The sequence below is a fragment of the Chiloscyllium punctatum genome, chromosome 15 (assembly GCF_047496795.1).
Source record: "Chiloscyllium punctatum isolate Juve2018m chromosome 15, sChiPun1.3, whole genome shotgun sequence".
Classification (NCBI taxonomy): domain Eukaryota; kingdom Metazoa; phylum Chordata; class Chondrichthyes; order Orectolobiformes; family Hemiscylliidae; genus Chiloscyllium; species Chiloscyllium punctatum.
In genome coordinates, this window is record NC_092753.1 from 103,304,995 (window position 1) to 103,326,549 (window position 21,555).

General features: G+C 43.8%; 1 protein-coding gene across 5 annotated transcripts in view; it reads right to left on the reverse strand.

Annotated features, from left to right (window-relative positions):
* slc37a1 (solute carrier family 37 member 1) overlaps positions 1–21,555 on the reverse strand; it is a 137,016-nt gene that overhangs the window by 40,906 nt on the left and 74,555 nt on the right. For all 5 annotated transcript variants that reach the window (XM_072585839.1, XM_072585838.1, XM_072585840.1 and 2 more), the window contains exons 16-19: positions 14,058–14,131; positions 12,774–12,852; positions 9,335–9,432; positions 2,766–2,827 (exon numbers count right to left, since the gene is read on the reverse strand). In XM_072585839.1, the coding sequence (XP_072441940.1) occupies positions 2,766–2,827; positions 9,335–9,432; positions 12,774–12,852; positions 14,058–14,131 (313 nt within the window). The remainder of the gene's footprint in view (positions 1–2,765; positions 2,828–9,334; positions 9,433–12,773; positions 12,853–14,057; positions 14,132–21,555) is intronic.

The window sequence follows — 21,555 nt, forward strand, 5'->3', positions numbered from 1 at the left end:
TGATAAGGTACTGGCGCGTTCTGCTGAACAAAGAGACCTAGGAGTGCAGGTTCATAGCTCCTTGAAAGTGGAGTCACAGGTAGACAGGATAGTGAAGAAGGCATTTGGTATGCTTTCCTTTATTGGTCAGAGTATTGAGTACAGGAGTTGGGAGATCATGTTGAGGCTATACAGGACATTGGTTAGGCCACTTTTGGTATATTGTGAGCAATTCTGGTCTCCTTCCTATCGGAGGATATTGTGAAACTTGAAAGGTTCAGAAAAGATTTACAAGGATGTTCCCAGGGTTGGAGGATTTGAGCTATAGGGAGAGACTGAACAGACTGGGGCTGTTTTCCCTGGAGCGGCAGAGGCTGAGGTTTTAGAGGTTATAGAGGTTTAAAAAAATCATGAGGGGCATGGATCGGGGCAAGGTCTTTTCCCTGGGGTGGGGAGTCCAGAACTAGAGGGCATAGGTTTAGGGTGAGAGGGGAAAGATTAAAAACAGACCTAGGGCAACAGTTTCAAACAGAGGGTGGTGCATGTATGAAATGAGCTGCCAGAGGAAGTGGTGGAGGCTGGTACAATAACAGCATTTAAAAGGCATCTTCCACATGAATAGGAAGGGATATGGGCCAAGTGCTGGGCAATTGGGACTAGATTAAGTTAGGATATCTCATCAACTGGACGGGTTGGACTGAAGGATCTGTTTCCATGCTGTACATCTCTATGACTCTACAACTTCATTATTTTTTTAGAAGGTAAATTGCAGCATGGGGAGGTTGGTCTCCATTATTGGGGGGATGGAGGTTTGCTCTCTATTGTGGTGGTGGTGGGAGGGTGGGGGCAGGGGGGAGGACACTGGTCTCCGTTGTGGGGGGGGGATGTCTGGTCTCCATTGTGGATGATGTTACAAAAACTCATTCGAATGAGAAGCTTGTGGAGCAATTGGATTGAGAAACTATTCAAATAAATTGAGCAGATGGACGTACAGGGGAAGGCCATGGAGTCACACAGCATGCAAACAGATCCTTCGGTCTAACAAGTCCATGCCGAACACAATCCCAAACTAAACTAGTCCCGCCTGCCTGCTCCTGGCCCATATCCTTCCAAAACTTTCCGATTCATGTACTTACCCAAATGTCTTTTAAACAATGTATTGTACCTGCATCCACCATTTTTCAAAACACTCAACACCATCTGTTTTTTTTATATTGACGTGCCTAAGAATATCAATATACCCCATAATAATCTAACACTGCATTTCTCTGCTCTTTTCTGGGATGTAGGAATTGCAGGCTGTCATTGTCGCCCATCCCTGGCTGCCCTTAGAATGGGTTTGTTGTGTGATGTGCAGCTGAGGACTCTGGGACTGTGTGCAATGGAGTTTAGGAGGAATGGGAATCTGATTGAAATTTACAGTTTGCTGTAAATAGAGTGGATGTGGAGAAGATGTCCCCACCAGGAGGAGAGACTAGGACCCGGGGCACAGCCTCAGAGTGAAGGGTCGTCCCTTTAGAACCAAGATGAGGAGGAATTTCTTCAGCCACAGGGTGATGAATCTGCAATGCATTGCTACAGAGGGCTGCGGAGACCAAGTCATTGAGTGTATTTAAGACAGAGATAGCTAGATTCTTGATTAATATGGGGATCAAGGGTTACAAGGAGAAGGCAGAGAATGGGGAGAAGGCAGGGGTTGAGAAACATATCAGCCATGATTGAATGATGGAGTAGACTGGATGGACTGAATGGCCTAATTCTGTTCCTATATCTTATGGTCTTATTGATAGTTTTGAAACACAGAAAACATGAGCAGGGGTAGACCATTCAACCAATCCAGCTCCTTCCAATGTTCAACATGAGCATGGCTGATCCTCTATCCTGATGTCACACTCCCACTCACACGCCACAACCCTTGACACCTTTCCCTTCTGGAAATCCATTTCTTCCTTAAATATATTCAGTGACGTGGTTCCACAGTCTCCTGTGGTAGAGAATTCCACATGTTCACCACATTCAGTGAAGAAATGTCTCATTTCAGTCTGAAATGGCCACGTGCAAACCCTGACACTGTGAGCTCTTCTGCTGGATCCCAAATTACATCCTCCCTGGATCCAGACGGAGGAGCCCGGTCAGAATTTTATATGTTTCCACAACCCCCTCGTTCTTTTAAGTTCTATTGAATGCAGGCCCAATGACTGATACGTGAGTCCTCAGGTACTGAAGTAATCCATATCCAAACGCAGCAAGACATGGATAATGCGCCGGTTCAGATTACAAATGGTAAGTAACATTCGTGGCAAACAAAAGCCAGGCAATGACCACCTGCAACAAGACAGAATTCAACTGCCACAATCGCTGAATCCCCCATTATCAGTGTCCTGGGGGCTTACTATTGACCAGAAACTCAACTGGACTCACCATATAAACACAGTGGCTGCAAGAGCCAGCCAAGAGCTGGGCATCCTGCATCAAGTAATTCCCCATCTGACTCCCCAGAGCCTGTCCATCATCTACAAGGCACAAGTCAGAAGTGTGATGGAATACTCCCCACTTGCCTGGATGGGTACAGACCCAACAACACTCAAGAAGCTTGACACCATCCAGAGCTAAGCAGTCCACTTGATTGGCACCACATCCACAAAGATCCCCTCCCTCCACCACAGACACTCAGTAGCAGCAGTGTGTACTGTCTACAAGATGCACTGCAGAAAGTCACCAAATTTCGTCAGCTTCAGCATCATTTATGACAGTTTTACTCCAGTATCAGAACAGTTGTTACTTACTCAGTCTGATCTGCCTTGGGCCCTTTAAATCGAAGCTCCCTCATTACAAGACGTATCAGTAACTGAAATAAAAATAAAACTTCAATTCTGAAAAACATTGTATTTTACATTGCTATAAATCCAGTGCATTGAAGTAGAATTCCACAGAGTATTTGGATTTTACATCACTTACATCAGAATTTTACATTTCTAATATTACTGATGAAATAGAACAATTGGCTTTCAGAGTCATCACCAACAACTGAAGATTGCTCCACCAATGGGAATTAGGACTTTGTGCAGCAGGTTGGTAAGGATGAGGTGAAGTATGTTTCTCCCTCTTGTTGGTTTCCTCACCATATGCCTCAGACCCAGTCTAGCAGCTATGACCTTTAGGACCCGACCAGCTCAGGATGGCGATGTCAGTGTCTGGGAAATACTCATGGAATCATACCTTACAGACAGGTCAGCTTGTTGCCCAATCTTGACACTGACCCCAGATATTATTAAGGTCGATTTTGAGAGGTCGACAGGACTGTTTTGGCCGTTGTCATTTCCAGTGCCTAGGCCGATGCCAGGTAAACTGTCCAGTGTAACTTCTTTGTTGAGACTTTGTAGTAATTGATACAATTGAATGGCTTTCTGGGTCAATTCAGAGGGTAGTTAAAAGTCAATGCCGTTGCTGTGGGTATGGAGTCATAGGTAGGTCAGGCTAGGTAAGGATGGCAGTTTCCTTCCTGAACAATATTCAGGAGGCAAAAAGGGGGCACGAGATAGCCTTGACTGAGAAGATTAGGGTGAATCCAAAGAGGTTCTTTAAGTATATTAAAGAAAAAGAATAACTAGAGAGAGAATAGGGCCCTTAAAGGACAAATATAGACATGTATGTGTAAAACCACAGGAGATGGGCAATGTTCTCATTGAATATTTCTCCTCTGTGTTTACCACAGAGGAAGACATTAAGACTTGGGAACTTGGGGAAGTGGTGATATCTTGGGGACAGTCCATATCACAGCAGAGAAGGTGTTGGATGTATTAGAATGTATGAAGTTGGATAAATTTCCAGGTCCTGACTGGATAGATCCAAGAACACTGCAAGAGGCCAGAGAAGAAATTGTAGGGGCTCTGGCTGATATTTTTTCATCATCGTTAGCCACGGGTGAGTTCTGGAAGATTGGTGGGTAGTGAATGTCGTGCCCTTATTCAAGAAGGGCTGCAAAGAAAAGCCTGGGAACTATAACCCAGTCAACTTAACATCTGAGGTGGGTAAGTTACTTGAGAAGATTCTGTGCGATAAGATATACATGCATTTGGAAAGACAGGGTTTGATTAGGAATAGTCAGCATGGCTTTGCGCTTTGGAGATCATGTGTCACAAATTTGTTAGTGTTCTTTGATGAAGTGACCAGGAAAGTTGATGAGAACTGTTTAAGAAGGGCGGTAAGGACAAGCCAGGGAACTATAGGCCAGTGAGCCTGACGTCGGTGGTGGGCAAGTTGTTGGAGGGAATCCTGAGGGACAGGATGTACATGTATTTGGAAAGGCAAGGACTGATTAGGGATAGTCAACATGACTTTGTGAGTGGGAAATCATATCTCACAAACTTAATTGAGTTTTTTTGAAGAAGTAACAAAGTGGATTGATGAGGGCAGAGCAGTAGATATGATCTATATGGACTTCAGTAAGGCGTTCGACAAGGTTCCCCATGGGACAGTGGTTAGCAAGGTTAGATCTCACGGAATACAGGGAGAACTAGCCATTTGGATACAGACTGGCTTGAAGGTAGAAGACAGAGGGTGGTGGTGGAGGGTTGTTTTTCAGACTGGAGGCCTGTAACCAGTGGAGTGCCACAAGGATTGGTGCTGGGTCCTTTACTTTTTGTCATTTACATAAATGAGCATAAGAGGTACAGTTAGTAAATTTTCAGATGACACCAAAATTGGAGGTGTAGTGGACACCGAAGAGGGTTACTTCAGGTTACAAAAGGATCTTGACCAGATGGGCCAATGGGCTGAGAAGTGGCAGATGGAGTTTAATTCAGATAAATGCGAGGTGCTGCATTTTTGGAAAGCAAATCTTAGCAGGACTTATACACTTAATGGTAAGGTCCTTGGGAGTGTTGCTGAACAGAAACCTTGGAGTGCAGGTTCATAGCTCCTTGAAAATGGAGTCGCAGGTAGATATGATAGTGAAGAAGGCTTTGATATGCTTTCCTTGATTGGTCAGAGTATTGAGTACAGGAGTTGGGAGGTCATGTTGCGGCTGTACAGGACAGTGGTTAGGCCTCTATTGGAATATTGCGTGCAATTCTGGTCTCCTTCCTATCGGAAAGATGTTTTGAAACTTGAAAGGGTTCAGAAAAGATTTACAAGGATGTTGCAAAGGTTGGAGGGTTTGAGCTATAGGGAGAGGCTGAACAGGCTGGGGCTGTTTTCCCTGGAGTGTTGAAGGCTGAGGGGTGACCTTATAGAGGTTTACAAAATTATGAGGGGCATGAATAGGATAAATAGACAAAGTCTTTTCCCTGGGGTTGGGGAGTCCAGAACTAGAAGGCATAGGTTTAGGGTGAGAGGGGAAAAATATAAAAGAGACCTAAGGGGCAACTTTTTCACACAGAGGGTGGTACGTGTATGGAATGAGCTGCCAGAGGAAGCGGTGGAGGCTGGTACAATTGCAACATTTGAGAGGCATTTGGATGGGTATATGAATAGGAAGGGTTTGGAGGGATATGGGCCGGGTGCTGGCAGGTAGGACTAGATTGGGTTGGGATATCTGGTGGACGGGTTGGACCGAAGAGTCTGTTTCCATGCTGTACATCTCTATGACTCTATGAGCAGGGCGGTAGACATAGTCAATATGGATTTCAGTAAGGCCTTTGATAAGGTTCCACATGGTAGGCTGACCTGGAAGGTTAGATCACATGGAATCCAGGGTGAGCTGGCAAATTGGATACACAATTGGCTTGATGGTAGGAAGCAGAGGTTAATAGTGGAAGGATGCTTGTTGGACTGGAGGCCTGTGACTAGTGGAGTGCCTCAAGGGTCGGTGCTGGGCCAATTACTGTTTGTTATCTATATCAATGATTTGAATGTGAATGTACAAGGTATGATTAGTACGTTTGCAGATGACACTAAAATAGATGGTATCATGGACAGTGAGGAAGGTTATCAGAAATTGGAGCAGGACCTTGGTCAGCTTGGGAAGTGGGCTGAGAAATGGCAAATGGAGTTTAATATAGATAAGGGTGAGGTGTTGCATTTTGGAAAGTCAAATCAAAGTAGGAGTTTTATGCTGAATGGTTGGGCCTTAAGGAGTGTAGTGGAACAGAGGAACCTTGGAGTTCAGGTGCATGGTTCTTTGAAAGTGGAGCCACAGGTAGACAGGACAGTGAAGGAGGGTTTTGGCACACTGGCCTTCATCAGTCAGGGCATTGAGTATAGAAGTTGGCAAGTTATGTTGCAATTATACAAGATGTTGGTGAGGCTGCACTTGGAGTATTGTGTTCAGTTTTAGTCACTTTGCTACAGGAAGGATGTTATTAAACTGGAAAGAGTGCAGAAGAAATTTACCAGGATGTTGTCAGGAGTCAACAGTCTGAGTTATAGGCGAAAGTGAGGACTGCAGATGCTGGAGATCAGAGTCGAGAATGTGGTGCTGGAAAAGCACAGCAGGTCAGGCAGCAGCCGAGGACCAGGAGAATCGATGTTTCGGGCAAAAGCCCTTCATTTTTGCCCAAAACGTCGACATAGAGATATAGGGAGAGGTTGGAGAAGCTAGGACCTTTTTCTTCAAAGAGTGTAGGAGACTGCAGGGAGATCTTACAAAAGTGTATAAGATCATGAGAGGCATGGATAGGGTGAATGCACTCAGTCTTTGGTAAGCATATGCAATGAGCTGCCAGCTGAAGTGGTTGATGTGGGTACATTAACAACATTTAAAAGGCATTTGGACAAATACATGAATAGAGAAGGATTAGAAGGATGTGGGCCAAGTGCAGGGAAATGGGGTTAGCGCTGATGGACATTTTGGTCGGCATGGACCAGTTTGGACAGAGGGCCTGTCTCCATGCTGTCGGACTCTATGGTAGGTCATCAGCTATCCTATTGATAACTGCTAGCCCTATGATTCAGGTCACAAAGACAGACAGATTCCTGTGTCTTCAGCTACGGTAAATCCTGCATTATATGGAGTGCATGATGGTGGTCGTCTTTCTCTCACTCGATGTTGAATGAAGGGACTACCAGAAGTACTGGGAACTGCATGCATAATTTCCAGGAGTTCTGATGGAGGTTCACTATTGTATGGAGTTAGCTTAACAAAGACATTCTATTCTTACAAAGACATTCTGGTTTAGACACTTGTCTCCGGCTTCCTATTAGCCTCCAGGTGTCTGGGTAGACATGTATGTGCATAAAGTCACTGGTTTTGGTGTTGAAAGCAGTCATCAAGTTTGGAATGGAGTGAGTGGTGAGGACTCCCCTGAGCCCAGCAGTAACAGTAGCCGAGACTATGATTCATTTTAAATAATAATCAACAGTGATGAGGCAAATTTTAACTTGGAAGGTATAAAGATTCATTCGGAGGCACTCCCACCATCTAGATAGGAATAAGTAGTGTCTGCAGTTTGATCTATAGTGATGGAGTGATAAATCATTTCCTCAATGGCTTTAGGGATCCATGACCACGAAACCAAATTCTGTGCTCTGGCCTGGTACTTGGTGATAGCCAATCTTCTTAGCTGAAGTGTTGGAGGATGTCGAGCTGCAGAATTCTGGGTTTGCTTAGTCCTTCATTATGGAAAAACACATTATCCAGGGCTCTGAAGTACAGACATTGTCTGAATTGCTGTTTGAGAATAAAATCTTTGAGACTATAAACTGGCCAACTTTTCAGACAGCAGTCCTGTATCAGTCTGCAATTGTTTTCTGAGTTTGCTGATTGCAGTTGCTAGTAACTGCATGGCCAAGGAAGCAGGACTTTCCATACCCTCGGCAAAAACCAAAATCCTTGTGAACATCACCAGGTTTTCATCTGTCAATGTCATGGGATCCCTTAGTGCCTCTTAAGTCCTAAACATTACTTAACCTATTTAGTCTTCTGTTAAGCTTCTGAGCTTTTTCACAGCCTGGTTCAACTGGCTCAGGTCTGTTCAGATTGTAGGGAGCTGTTTGGTTTAGCAACTGGAAATGTCCCTGAACTCCAGCTACTGGTTGGGCTACTGGTGACAACATTGACTCCATTTTCTGTTGCCCTTCTCAAGAGCCTTCCTTGGGGTGAACTTTTGACAAATTGATCTTAGCCAAATGTGGTAAGCCATTCTCAGTGTCCCCAGGCCTATGAATAACTTCAGGAAATAAGAGCTGAATTGACCTCATTTGTCCTGGATTTGCAATTCATCCTCATGGGTGACTTATAGATCTGAGCAAGCCCTCTGGTTACTTCTGAGAGGTACAGAGTGTCTCTGATTTTCCTCTGTCTGCACTGAAGCATAGAATGCAGCTGTCCCTTGACCACCAGTTAAGAGCCTCCTGAACTGCGAAACTGAACTGATGATGGCCAAAGACTTCAGCCACCAATCTGTCTCTGAAGGAACTGATACATCTCCTCCAGCAGCAGTTAATGTGCTTTATGGCCATTGACTGTAATGTCTAGATTCCAGGCCTCTTAGTGCCTCTTAATACCTAAATATTACTTAACCTGCTTAGTCTCCTGTTAAGCTTCTGAGCTTTTTCTGCGTTAAAATGGCCCCTTCTCCAAAATGAATTGGATTTGGTACTGGGTAATGAACCTGGCCAGGTATTAGATGTGGAGATAGGTGAGCACTTTGGTAATAGTGACCACAATTTGGTTAAGTTCACTTTAGCGATGGAAAGAGATAGGTATATATCGCAGGGCAACAGTTATAGTTGGGGGAAAGGTAATTATGATGTAATTAGGCAAGATTTAGGATGCATAGAATGGGGTAAACTTCAGGGGATGGGCACAATTGAACTGTGGAGTTTATTCAAGGAACATCTCCTGCCTGTCCTTGATAAGTATGTACCTGTCAGGCAGGGAGGAAGTGGTCAAGTGAGGGAACCGTGGTTTATTAAAGAAGCTGAATCTCTTGTCAAGAGGAAGAAAGTGGCTTATGCTAGGATGAGATGAGATGGCTCAGTTAGGGTGCTTGAGAGTTACAAGTTAGCCAGGAAGGACCTAAAGAGAGAGCTAAGAAGAGCCAGGAGGGGACATGAGAAGTCTTTGGTGGATAGGATCCTGGAAAACCCTAAAGTTTTCTATAGGTATATCAAGAATAAAAGAATGACTAGAGAAAGATTAGGGCCAATCAAGGACAGAAGTGGGAAGTTGTGTGTGGAGTCCGAGGAGATGGGGAAACACTAAATGAATATTTTTTATCAGTATTCACACTGGAAAAAGACAATGTCGTCAAGGAGAATACTGAGATACAGGCTACTAGGCTAGATGGGATTGAGGTGCATAAGCAGGAGGTATTAGCAATTCTGGAAAGTTCTTGGAGGGTTCTGCATGCCTAACATACAAAAGATGATTAGCTATTGAGAGTGAGATAATGGACAATGTATTTCTACTCACCAAAAATGCAAAGGCATCTGCAACCATCAGCATATAAAAAACATTGTTCCACCCTGTGGGAGAGATGAGCCCTGCTAACAGAGGTCCTAAAGCAGCACCTGTAGGTGAAAGAAGGATAAAGCAAGAGTCCGTCAATCTCCTGAGCATGACAGCACAACAACAATAGGAAACTGCAAAAATAGTGGACAGAGACACACATTTATCTCAAAGATCCTTGATAGCTCAGGAGCAGCAGATACTAGCAGGAAAAACAGACAATCTTTATCATGATCATGTTGCATTTTGTAATAGGCATTAACTTGCATAATCTAAATTAAGTTTAGTTGCCATTGATAAATATTTACATTTACAGTCCCAAGGGTAACACCAGCTGCACTATTGGAAGTGGCATGTTAAATAAAAGGGAATAGGCACAAAAGATTAATAACACACACGCCAAACATTGTAGCCAGAAATGAGATCTGAAACAGGATTTCAGAAGTACTGCAACTGTGATTAAATTGACAGCTTTATTGGATATGATGTAGAGGTGCCTGTGTTGGACTGGGGTGGACACACAATACCAGGTTATAGTTGACCTGACAAAGGAGCAGCGCTTGGAAAGCTTGTGAATTCAAATAAACCTGTTGGACTATAACCTGGTGTCATATGACTTCTGACCTTGGATATGATGCAGTGAAGTGCTATGGACAACAATACATACTAACTAGAACAATTTTAAAACTGAGAGGGGTTGTGTTCAGGAACCAAAAGAATCAAAATCATCCAAAGCATCTCATGGATGATCAGCTTTGAGCTGCAAGACCTGTTCTTAATCCAAACTACAACCACAGTTACCGTGACTACACATCCTTACACCCTGTTTCCTGTAAAGACTCTATTCCATTTTCCCAGTTCCTTCGTCTCCATCACATCTGTTCTGATGATGCCATCTTCAATAAGGGGTCTCTGAAATGTTCACCTTCTTCCTGAACCGAGAATTCACCAGCACCATAGCTGACAGGGCCCTCAGCTGGGTCTGATCCATCTCCCACTCTTCAGCCCTCACTCCCTCTCCCCTCTCCTACAACAGTGATACGGTCCCCCTAGTCCTCACCTACCTTCCCACCACATCCACATCCATTTCCCCCACCTCCAGTGGGATGCCACCACCAGACATATATTCGCCTCCCCTTCCCTTGTTAGACTTCCTACAAGGACCTCTGGAGAACCCTGGTCCACTCCACCTTCACTCCCACATCCCCCCATAGCTTCAGGGCACCTTCCCCTGCAACCTCTGAAGGTGTAACACCCGCCCATTTCCCTCCTTAGTACCCAACAGCCCAAATATATCTTCCAGGTGAAGCAGCACTTTACCTGCAACTTCTCACAATCTAGTCTACTGCATTCGGTGCTCACAATGTGGTCTCCTCGACACTGGGGAAACGAAGCATAGACTGGGTGACTGCTTTGCAGTTCATAAAAAAGACCCTGAGCTTCTAGTTGCCTGTCACTTTAACACCCCACCCTATTCCCTGGCCGACCGCTGTGTCAGACTTGCTACAATGCTCCAGGGAAGCTCAGCTCGAGCTAGAAGAACAACACCTCATTTTCTGTTTGGGAACTTTACAGCCTTGGACTCAATATTGAGTTCAACATGCTTGAGACACCTTCGCCCAGGCCCTTACCCCAACCCCCACACACTAGGCCTTATTATCACATGGTCTGCCATTACACACCACTAATTGTTAGCCACCAGTAGTCCCATTAGCAGCTATTCATTCTCCCAGGCTGATCATTATCAGCTCTTTTGTCTATCCAACCGTCGTGCTCTCTCTTTGGGCTTTATCTCCACCTATTGTTCACTCCTTACCTCCCACGTCCAACTATATTCTGCATAAAAACCAACTTTAACCCAGCTACCATCAGTTCTGAGGAAGGGACACTGGATCCGAAACATTAACTCAGATTTCTCTCCACACACGCTGCCAGACCCATTGAGCTTTTCCAAGAATTTGTTTTTTTCCCTGTTCCTAATCCATCCCATTCAGCACAGTCAGGATGCAATATGATACAATGGAGAATGCCCTCAGTGTGAAACTGGGACTTGATTTCACAAAGACTGTGCAGTGATCACATTCCTAATACAGCATGGACAGACACATTTGATACATATAGTTTTTTTTAATATTCATTTTTTGGATGTGGACGTTATTGGCTGGCCAGCATTTATTTCCTGTCCTAGCTGCCTTCTTGAACCGCTGCAGTCCATGTGCTGTGGGCTGACCCACAATGCCCTTAGGGAGGGAATTCCGAGATTTTGACCCAGTGACACTGAAGGAACGGTGATATATTTCCAAGTCAGAATGGTGAGTGGCTTGGAGGGGAATTTGCAGGGAGTGGTGTTCCCATGTAACTGCTGCCCTTGTCCTTCTGGATGGAAGTGGTCATGGGTTTGTAAGGTGCCGTCTGAGGATCTTTGGTGAATTTCTGCAGTGCATCTTGTAGACAGTACACACTGCTGCTACTGAGTGTCAGTGGTGGAGGAAGTGGATACTTGTGGATGTGGTGCTAATCAAGTGGGGACTGCTTTGTCCTGGATGGTGTCAAGCTTCTTGAGTGTTGTTGGAGTTTCACCCACTTAGGAAAGTGGGGAGTATTCCATCACACTCCTGACTTGTGCCATATCGATTGTTGAGATCAAGCAAATTATTCCCTCACAATCACAACAGATCTACAGTAACCAGCTGTTATCATTTCAGTGATGAAGTCAGCGTTTCTCTTTTAAGTTCAACTCATGTGAAAAACAACCCTCATGTATTTAGTCTGCGATAATCCTAACCCAAATATGTGGTAGTCATAGTTCTGAAGTCTGCTGAATGGATCTAGTTTAACTAGTTGTCTGTGTTATCAGCTATCAATGTGAAGTATGAAACAAATAATCATCAGTGTATGATTGATATGTGCTGTGATTAGCTTTAGTTGGGTCTTAGGTGACATTCCTAGATTAATTAATACATTTCAATCATGCTTCTTCACATCGCAACCTGTCCATGAAAACAATGGGTGGATTGAGTGAATTGCCCAGGCCCTCCCTTGTAATGACAGGATAAGGTGTAATGGCGATATGGTGAAATGGTGGTATGGTGTAATGGTGATATGGTGTAATGGTGACATGGTTAAAAATCACACAACACCAGGTTATAGCCCAACAGGTTTATTTGGAAGCACTAGCTTTTGAAGCGTTGCTCCTTCATCAGGTGGTTGTGGACAATGAAGGAGCAGCGCTCCGAAAGCTAGTGCTTCCAAATAAACCTTTTGGACTATAACCTGGTGTTGTGTGATTTTTAACTTTGTACACCCCAGTCCAACACCGGTGTTTCCAAATCATGGTGATATGGTGTAATGGTGATATGTTGCCTTATGTTGTGTAATGCAGCAGGGATGTTCAAACACCTACCAATGGAGCCAGTACCATCAATGATTGCAGTCACAGTGGACAGAGCTTTGGAATTTCCCATTAAACTCTTGTGTGTGCCCTGAAATCAGAAATCATTCATGATTAAAAGAACAGAATTATCAGTGGCAATTTTTGGGGTACCTAGCCTGTGCAATAGAAGCACTAACCAAGTGAAATATAATCCCATTGGTCTGCTCAACTCAGGCAAACAGGAAAATCCCAAACCAAGAACAAATCACAAATTACATTCAAGATAGAAGATATTTGGGTCTGTATTAGTGAGGAACATTGCTGAAAGATTCAGTTTAACTACTCAGCTTGTACTTATATTTCCTGAAATGGTATTTTCTGACTGGAAAACTGCAAATTTCTTGTGATTTACAAAAGGAATAAAGCACAAGATTCCATTATTTAAAACAGATGGCATTCTACAATACAAAAGACAACAAAGAGCTGGGGAAAATATATATGGATATCTATATTTTTGGGCTACGCAGAGAGCAGGAAGATATTGAACCGTTCAGACACTTCAGAGATTACGCAAGGATTTTCTCATGGTTTTAAAGGGAACCCATGTGGTTTACTGGAAAAAAACCAATTTCATGTAGGCTGTAATCTGTCTTGATTACAGAAAGACAAATTTCTTTGGAAAATAGTCAAGTGAAACATTTACAGATATAAGGACTGGTTTATTGCTGATTCATCAGATTATTTCTGTTTCAGTTAGGATTTGCCTGGAAAAATATAAATTTACAGCCACAGGTTCCTCGCAATATAGGCAGTTAATAGAAACAAGTTCTATGGTACATTACTGAAATATCTGACAAAAATGGAAGATGGGGATATCTGGGAGGTAATGAACAGGTTGGTCAGGAAAAATGGTGAGACAGGAGTGTCTTAGGGAGAGTTTTCCACAGACTAAAGCCTGGAATGCTGAAGACACAGCTGCTGTGGGCATTGAAGAGTCAGTGGATCTACATGAGAGTAAGGTTGGAAGAATGCCTCTTGTCTTCATCTCTCCAAAATAGTCCAAGTTTGCAAACTTCAGCCCTGGCTTTCCTCCAACGCCCACATCCTCCAACCCACCATCAGCAGTTTTTCATCCACATTTCCCTCACATATCTTCATCACTCTCTCTCACCCCATTTACAATGCTCCTTAAAACAAATTCTGTGGTTAAAGTTTGGGTCACCTGCCCCAGTGTAAGTGCGAATTACAATGATCTGAGCCAGCCTTGGACATGATCATGGTTGTTGTTCTGGTGGAAGAGCATTCAGTACTCACCAAATCAGCAGACACTGCAGTTGTGATGAGTGCATATGGTCCATTCACTAATGCCCCGCAGCCAATCAGCATAACTACAGAACAAAATTGAGGCAGGAAACATTAATCTGTATAATGACAAGGTGTGAAACCTGAATGAGCATGAACATGGGAAGTGGGGAACTAGAGTAAGATCACACTTGCCCATGACCGTGTGGAACCAGCTCGATGGAAAGGCTCACAGCCTTCTTGAACCACTACATTAAGTATTCGTCGCTTCAATGGGAGAATGCCAACTGGGAGGCCCAGGGTATATTTCTACTGGATACGGCAGTTTTCAAAGATTCTCAGGGCGGGCAGGAATGTGGAGTTAAGACCACAATTAAGCCTGATCTTATAGAATAGTGGTGCAAGTTAGAGGGACCAAATGGTTTACTCCCAGTTTTATATACTCATACAAATGAAGCTGATGTGCTGGAAATTTTGGCTTCATTAAGATTGATAAGACCCAGGGCCAGACCAGATTTATCCCAGGCTGCTCCGGGAAGTGAGAAAGGAGGTTGCTAAGCCACTGGTGAAGATCTTTGCTTCCTCACTCTCCATGGGAGTCGTACCGGAAGAAGGCGAATGTTGTTCCTCTTTTCAAGAAGGGGAATAGGGAAATCCCTGACAATTACAGACCAGTCAGTCTTATGTCTGTGGTCAGCAAAGTTTTGGAAAGAATCCTGAGAGATAGGATTTATGACTATTTGGAAATGCATACCGTGATTAAAGGCAGTCAGTATGGCTTTGTGAGGGGCAGGTCATGCCTCACAAATCTTATTGAGTTCTTCAAGAAGGTGTCAAGACAGGTTGACAAAGATTGAGCAGTGGATGTGGCGTATATGGACTTCAGCAAGGCATTTGATAAGGTTCCCCATGGTAGGCTTATTCATAAAGTCAGGAAGTATGGGATACAGGGAGATTTGGCTATCTGGATTCAGAATTGGTTGGCTGACAGAAGGCAGAAAGTGATTGTAGATGTCAGTGTTGAGTGGGGTCCTGCTGGGATCTGTTCTTGGGCCTCTGCTCTTTGTAGTTTTTATAAATGACTTGGATGAGGAGGTTGAGGGGTGGTTAGTAAATTTGCTGATGACACAACGGTTTGAGGTGCCATTGATAGTATCAAGGGCTACTGCAGGCTGCAGCACGACATAGACAGGATGCAGAACTGGGCTGAGAAATGGCAGATGGAGTTCAACCTGGATAAATGTGAAGTGATGCATTTTGGAAGGTCGAACTCGAATGCTGAATATAAGATTAAAGACAAGATTCTTGGCAGTGTGGAGGAACAGAGGAATCTTGGTGTTCAATGACATAGATCCCTCAAAGTTGCCACCCAAGTGGATAGGGTTGTTAAGAAAGCATATGGTGTTTTGGCTTTCATTAACAGAGGTTCGAGTTTAAGAGCGGCGAGGTTTTGCTGCAGCTCTACAAGTCCCTGGTGAGATCACACTTGGAATATTGTGTCCAGTTCTGGTTGCCCTACTATAGGAAAGTTACAGAGGCTTTGGAGAGGGTACAAAGAAGGTTTACCATGATGCTGCCTGGACTGGGGGGCTTGCCTGATGAAGAAAGGTTGACTAAGCTTGGACTTTTCTCGCTGGACAGAAGGAGGAAGAGAGGTGACCTGATCGAGGTGTACAAGGTAATGAGAGACATGGATAGACTCAATAGCCAGAGAATTTTCCCCAGGGCAGGATTGACTGGTATGATGGGTCATAGTTTTAAGATATTAGGAGGAAGGTATAAAGGAGACGTCAAAGGTAGGTTCTTTATGCAGGAATGCATGGAATGCATTGCCAACGGTGGTGGTGGAAGCAAAGTCATTAGGGACATTTAAGTGACTGCTGGACATGCACATGGAGAGCAGTGAATTGAGGGATGCATAGGTTAATTTATTATATTTTACATTAGGATTAAATCTCGGCACAACATCGTGGGCCTAAGGGACCTGTTCTGTGCTGTACTTTTCTATGTTCTGTGTTCTATATGTATGCAGTCCATGTGCTGTATGTTTGACCCAAGAGTCAAAATAAGTCATCTTTATTTATTGAGACCACTTAAGGTTTTCTCCAGCCTACTCTTGGATTCTCATTCATTAGATAATGCCATAACATTCCGCTTTGGCATTGGTGTTGATATGTGGAATATTGGACTTTTGCATGAGCAGAACTAGAATTCATCAATATCATCAATAAATATCCAAGCTCGATTAAGCAATGACAACATCCTTGTGAGCCTTGCACAGATAGAAGCATCAATTTCTTAGACACTAGTCTAGTATAAGTCGTATACATTACCAAAGTTTTTGGTTTCAAAATAATGGAAACATTTCTACATACAAAATGCCATCATGTGAAACACACTTTCTTCAGAACAGTGAGGTCAGAGCTAAAGTACTTCCATTGTACATGCAAGAAGCTGGAACATTTTAACCAGCCATATAACACTGTCCACTGCATCGTGAAAGTTAATCTCAGATTTAATTTTAACAATTGAGTGTGTTCATTTTGTTAGGGTTTGCCTCATTCTTTGCTCGCAGCTCCTGAACCTACGTAGGATAGGTATCTAAACTAGATATCCCACATTAACTTAGAAGAAAGTGACTACCTCAATGACTTGAAATTTTCCTAGAACACAACAGTTAGGCACAGCAGTACGCAATTCAGCCCCTTAAGCCTTCTTCACTATTTACAGTCATAGAGATGTACAGCATGGAAACAGACCCTTCAGTCCAACCCGTCCATGCCGACCAGATATCCTAACTCAATCTAGTCCTACCTGTCAGAACCCGGCCCATATCCCTCCAAACCCTTCCTATCATATACCGTCCAATTGCCTCTTAAATGTTGCAATTGTACCAACCTCCACCACATCCTCTGGCAGCTCATTCCATACATGTACCACCCTCTGAGTGAAAAAGTTACCTCTTAGGTCTCTTTTATACCTTTCCTCTCTCACCCTAAACCTATGCCCTCTACTTCTGGACTCCCCGACCCCAGGGAAAAGACTTTGTCTATTTATCCTATCCATGTCCCTCATAATTTTGTAAACCTCTATAAGGTCACCCCTCAGCCTCTGACGCTCCAGGGAAAACAGCCTCTCTCTGTAGCTCAAACCCTCCAACCCTGGCAACATCCTTGTAAATCTTTTCTGAACCCTTTCAAGTTTCACAACATCTTTCCAATAGGAAGGAGACCAGAATTGCACGCAATATTCCAACAGTGGCCTAACCAATGTCCTGTACAGCTGCAACATGACCTCCCAACTCCTGTACTCAATACTCTGACCAATAAAGGAAAGCATACCAAACGCCTTCTTCATTATCCTATTTAATACAATCACAGCTAATCTAACACCTCTGGTTAAGAAGGGAAGGCAACAGAACACAGGAAAGTAAGGGCCAGTTAGTCTGACCTGCACCGTTGGTATGAGATTATGGAGTACTTGGAAGTGCATAGTAAAACAGGGCAGAGTCAGCATGGCATCACCAAGGGGAAATCATGCCTGACAAATCCATTAGAATGGTAAAAACAATGACTACAGATGCTGAAAACCAAATACTGGATTAGTGGTGCTGGAAGAGCACAGCAGTTCAGGCAGCATCCAAGGAGCAGCGAAATCGACGTTTCGGGCAAAAGCCCTTCATCAATTCTTTGGGGTAGTGATGAGCAATTTAGACACAGGAGAGCCAGTGGACGTTATTTATTTGGATTTCCAGAAGGTCTTTGAAAAGGTGCTGTACAGGAGACTGTTAAATAAGATAAGAGCCCATGCTATTAGGGGCAAGGTACTGGCACAGACAAAGAACTGGCTGACTGGCACAAGGCAGAGGGGTCTTTTCTGAATGGCAGCTGGTGACGAGTGGAGTTCCGCAGGGGTCTGTGTTGGGATCACAGCTATTCACGTTAAACATTAAGCATCTGGATGAAGGAACTGAAGGCATTGTTGCTAAATTTGCTAATGACACAAGGATAGCTGAAAGGGACAGGTAGTGTTGAGGAAGTGGGGAGACTGCAGAAGGACCTGCTCGTTGAGCAGAATTGACAAAAAAGTGGCAGATGGAATACAATGTGGGAAAGTGTGATATTATGCACTTTGGTCGGAAGAATAGAGGCATAGACAAGTTTCTAAATGGGGAAAGGCTTCAAAAATCCAAAGCACAAAAGGACTTAGGAGTCCTAGTTCAGGATTCTCTTAACATGCAGGTTCACTTGGCAGTTGGGAAGGCAAATGCAATTTTTGTAATCATTCTGACAGGGTTATAAGAAAAGAGCAGGGATGTACTGCTGAAGCTGTATAAGACTCTGGTCAGATGGCATGTGAAATATTGTGAGCAGTTTTGGGCCCTGCATCTAAGGAAGGATGTGCTGGCCTTGGAGGGTATCCAGAGGAGGTTTATAAAAACAATCCTACAGTTGAAGGGCTTGTCAAATAAGGAGCGGTTGAAGATCCTGGGTCTGTACTCAATCGAGTTTAGAAGGGTGAGGGGGATCTGACTACAACTTACAGAATACCGAGAGGCCTGGATAGAGTGGCTGGGGAGAAGATGTTTCTACCAGGAGGACAAACTAGGACCTGAGGGCACAGCCTCGGAGTGAAGGGACAACCCTTTGGAATGGAGATGAGAAGGAATTTCTTCAGCCAGAGGGCAGTGACACTGTGGAACTCACTGCTGCAGAGGGGAGTGGAACCCAAACCAAGTGAACCACTTGATGAAGGAGCAGTGCCCCAAAAGTGAGTGTTTCCAGATAAACCTGTTAGACTATAACCGGGTGTTGTGTGATTGTTAACCAAGTAATTAAGTGTTTTTAAGACAGAAATAGATGGGATCTTAATTAGTATTGGTATGGAGGGTTATGGGAGAAGGCAGGAGAATAGGGTTGAGAAACATATCAGCCATGATTGAATGGTGGAGTAAATTTGATGGGCTGAATAGCCTAATTCCATTCCTATATCTTATGGCCTTATAGCTGATGTCATCTCAGTCTGAGCTCACTTTTGTGCCCACTGTCCACAACACTTCAACCCAATACTAAATAAAAATGTGTCCATTGCCTCCTCAATGTCCCAAAGTCCACCACAGTCAGGGCAGTGAATGTGACAGATTCATGACCCTTTGACAGAAATAATTTCTCAACTCTGTTTCAAATCTGCTACCCTTTATCTTAAAACTACAGATCGCGGCACCGGTGGGAGCATACTATCTACATTTACTTTATCAATCCCCCTTACCGTCTCACAAACATCAATGAATGGTTTGTATGTAGTTAGAGGTGGGATCTGCGTCAGAAAGGGTGGGAGCGGGGGAAACCCTCATCACATCGAAGAAGTATTTCAATGTGCACTTCTCATGTCAAGGTATACAAGGTTTTAGGCTAAGCGCTATTAGAATAGTTAGGGGATTGTGTTTAACTGGTACAAGCGTGAGGGGCTGAAGGGGACTTTTCTGTACTGTAGATCTCCATGACTCTTTTACAACATTTCCCTGCTTCAGTACTCCATTTCTTTAGCAACAAACGCCTAATCTGCACCAGACTGATTCGCGGGAAGATAGGACTGACATATGACAAAAGGCTGGATTGACTGGGCTTGTACTAGCTAGTATTTAGAAGAACAAGGGGGAATCTCATAGAAGCATATAAAATTCTGATGGGACTGGACAGGCTAGATGTGGGAAGAATATTCCCAATGTTGGAAAAGTCCAGAACTAGGGATCACAGTCTAAGAATAAGGGATACGCCATTCAGGACTGAGATGAGGAAGAACCTCTTCACTCAGAGAGTGGAATTCTCTCCCACAGGAAGCTGTTGGGGCCAGTTCATTAGATAGATTCAAGAGGCAGCTGGACATGGACCTTGTGGCTAAAGGGATCAAAGAGTATGGAGAGAAATCAGGAATGGGACACCGAAATTGCATGACCAGCCATGATCATATTGAACGATGGTGGAGGCTTGAAGGGCCGAATGGCCTACTCCTGCATCTATTTTCTATGTTTCTATCTTTGGACTGTGAGAGGAAACTGATGCACATGGAGGAAACCTACACAGGCGTGGGGAGAATGTGCAAACTCCACACAGACTGCTGCCTGAGGGTGGAATGGAACCCCAGTCCCTGGCACTGTGAGGGAGCAGTGTTCACTGACCCACCATTTTGTGTGGTTCTCTGATTCTACTGTGTATGCCCACTTAAGATAACTAGTGATAAATACTTATAGGGTGAACTTTGGGAGGGAATATGGAATCACAAGGGAAATGAGATAAGAATAAACAGTATCAATATGAAGCTGGAACTGATACAAGTTCACTGATCTTATCTGTAATGGAGTTTCTCTAACTGTTTTGGTGTTGGATTTTTCATTCAGTTCTCCCAACTTCAGTGACCCCAAGGCCTGACCTATCCAGGTTTTGAAAGAGATGACCAAATGCAAAAAGGTCCTTAAAAAAACCCAAAGATCTGACAATACTGGAACTCAGAAACAAAAACAGAAATTGCTGGGGGCTATCATTCTCACTCTCTCTCTCTCTCTCTCTCTCTCTGTGCTCCATTGCCACCTACCTGAACTTTAGCACACATACTAACCTTTTCCCAGCTACTACCAGTTCTGAAGAAGGGTCACCTGACCCGAAATGTTAATACTGCTTTCTCTCCATAATTGCTGCCAAAAAACTGAGTTTTTCCAGGAATTTCTGTTTTTGTACAAAGGGATGTAGATAGATTGAGGAAATTGACAAACATCTGGCAAATGGGAAAATGTGAAACTGTCCATTTTGGTAGAAAGAATAAAAATGAAGAATATTTTTTAAATAATGAGAGGCTGTGGAGCTCTGAGATATCAAGTGATCTGGTGTCCTAGTGCGTGAATCACAGGTGGTTAGCACACACGTACAACAAGTGATCAGGAAAGCGCATAGAACGTGACAGTTTATTGCGAGGGGAATTGAATGTAAGAGTAAGGAGGTAATGTTGCAGTTTTACAGGGCATTGGTGAGTCTGCATCAGGAGCACTGTGTACTGTACTGGCCACCATATTTAAAGGAGATGCTATCTAATGTGTTTAAACCAGTTCAGACTAATACCTGGAATGAGCAGATTGCATCCTGAGGAAAGGCTAGACAAACTAGGCCTGTATCCTATGGGGTTCAGAAGAGTCAGAGGTAACTTAATTGAAACATATGAAGATCTAGAGGGGAATGACTAGACAGACATAGAAAGGATGTTTCCTCTTGTGGGAGAATCTAGACCTAGGGGTCAAAGTTTAAAAATAAGGCCATGCCCTTTTAAGACAGAGATAAGGAAACATTTTAGATTAGATTAGGTTCCCTACAGTGTGGAAGCAGGCCCTTTGGCCCAACAAATCCGCACCGACCCTCCGAAGAGTAACCCACCCAGACCTGTTTCCCTCTGACTGATGCACCTAACACTGTGAGCAATTTAGCATGGCCAATTCACCTGACCTGCACATCTTTGGACTGTG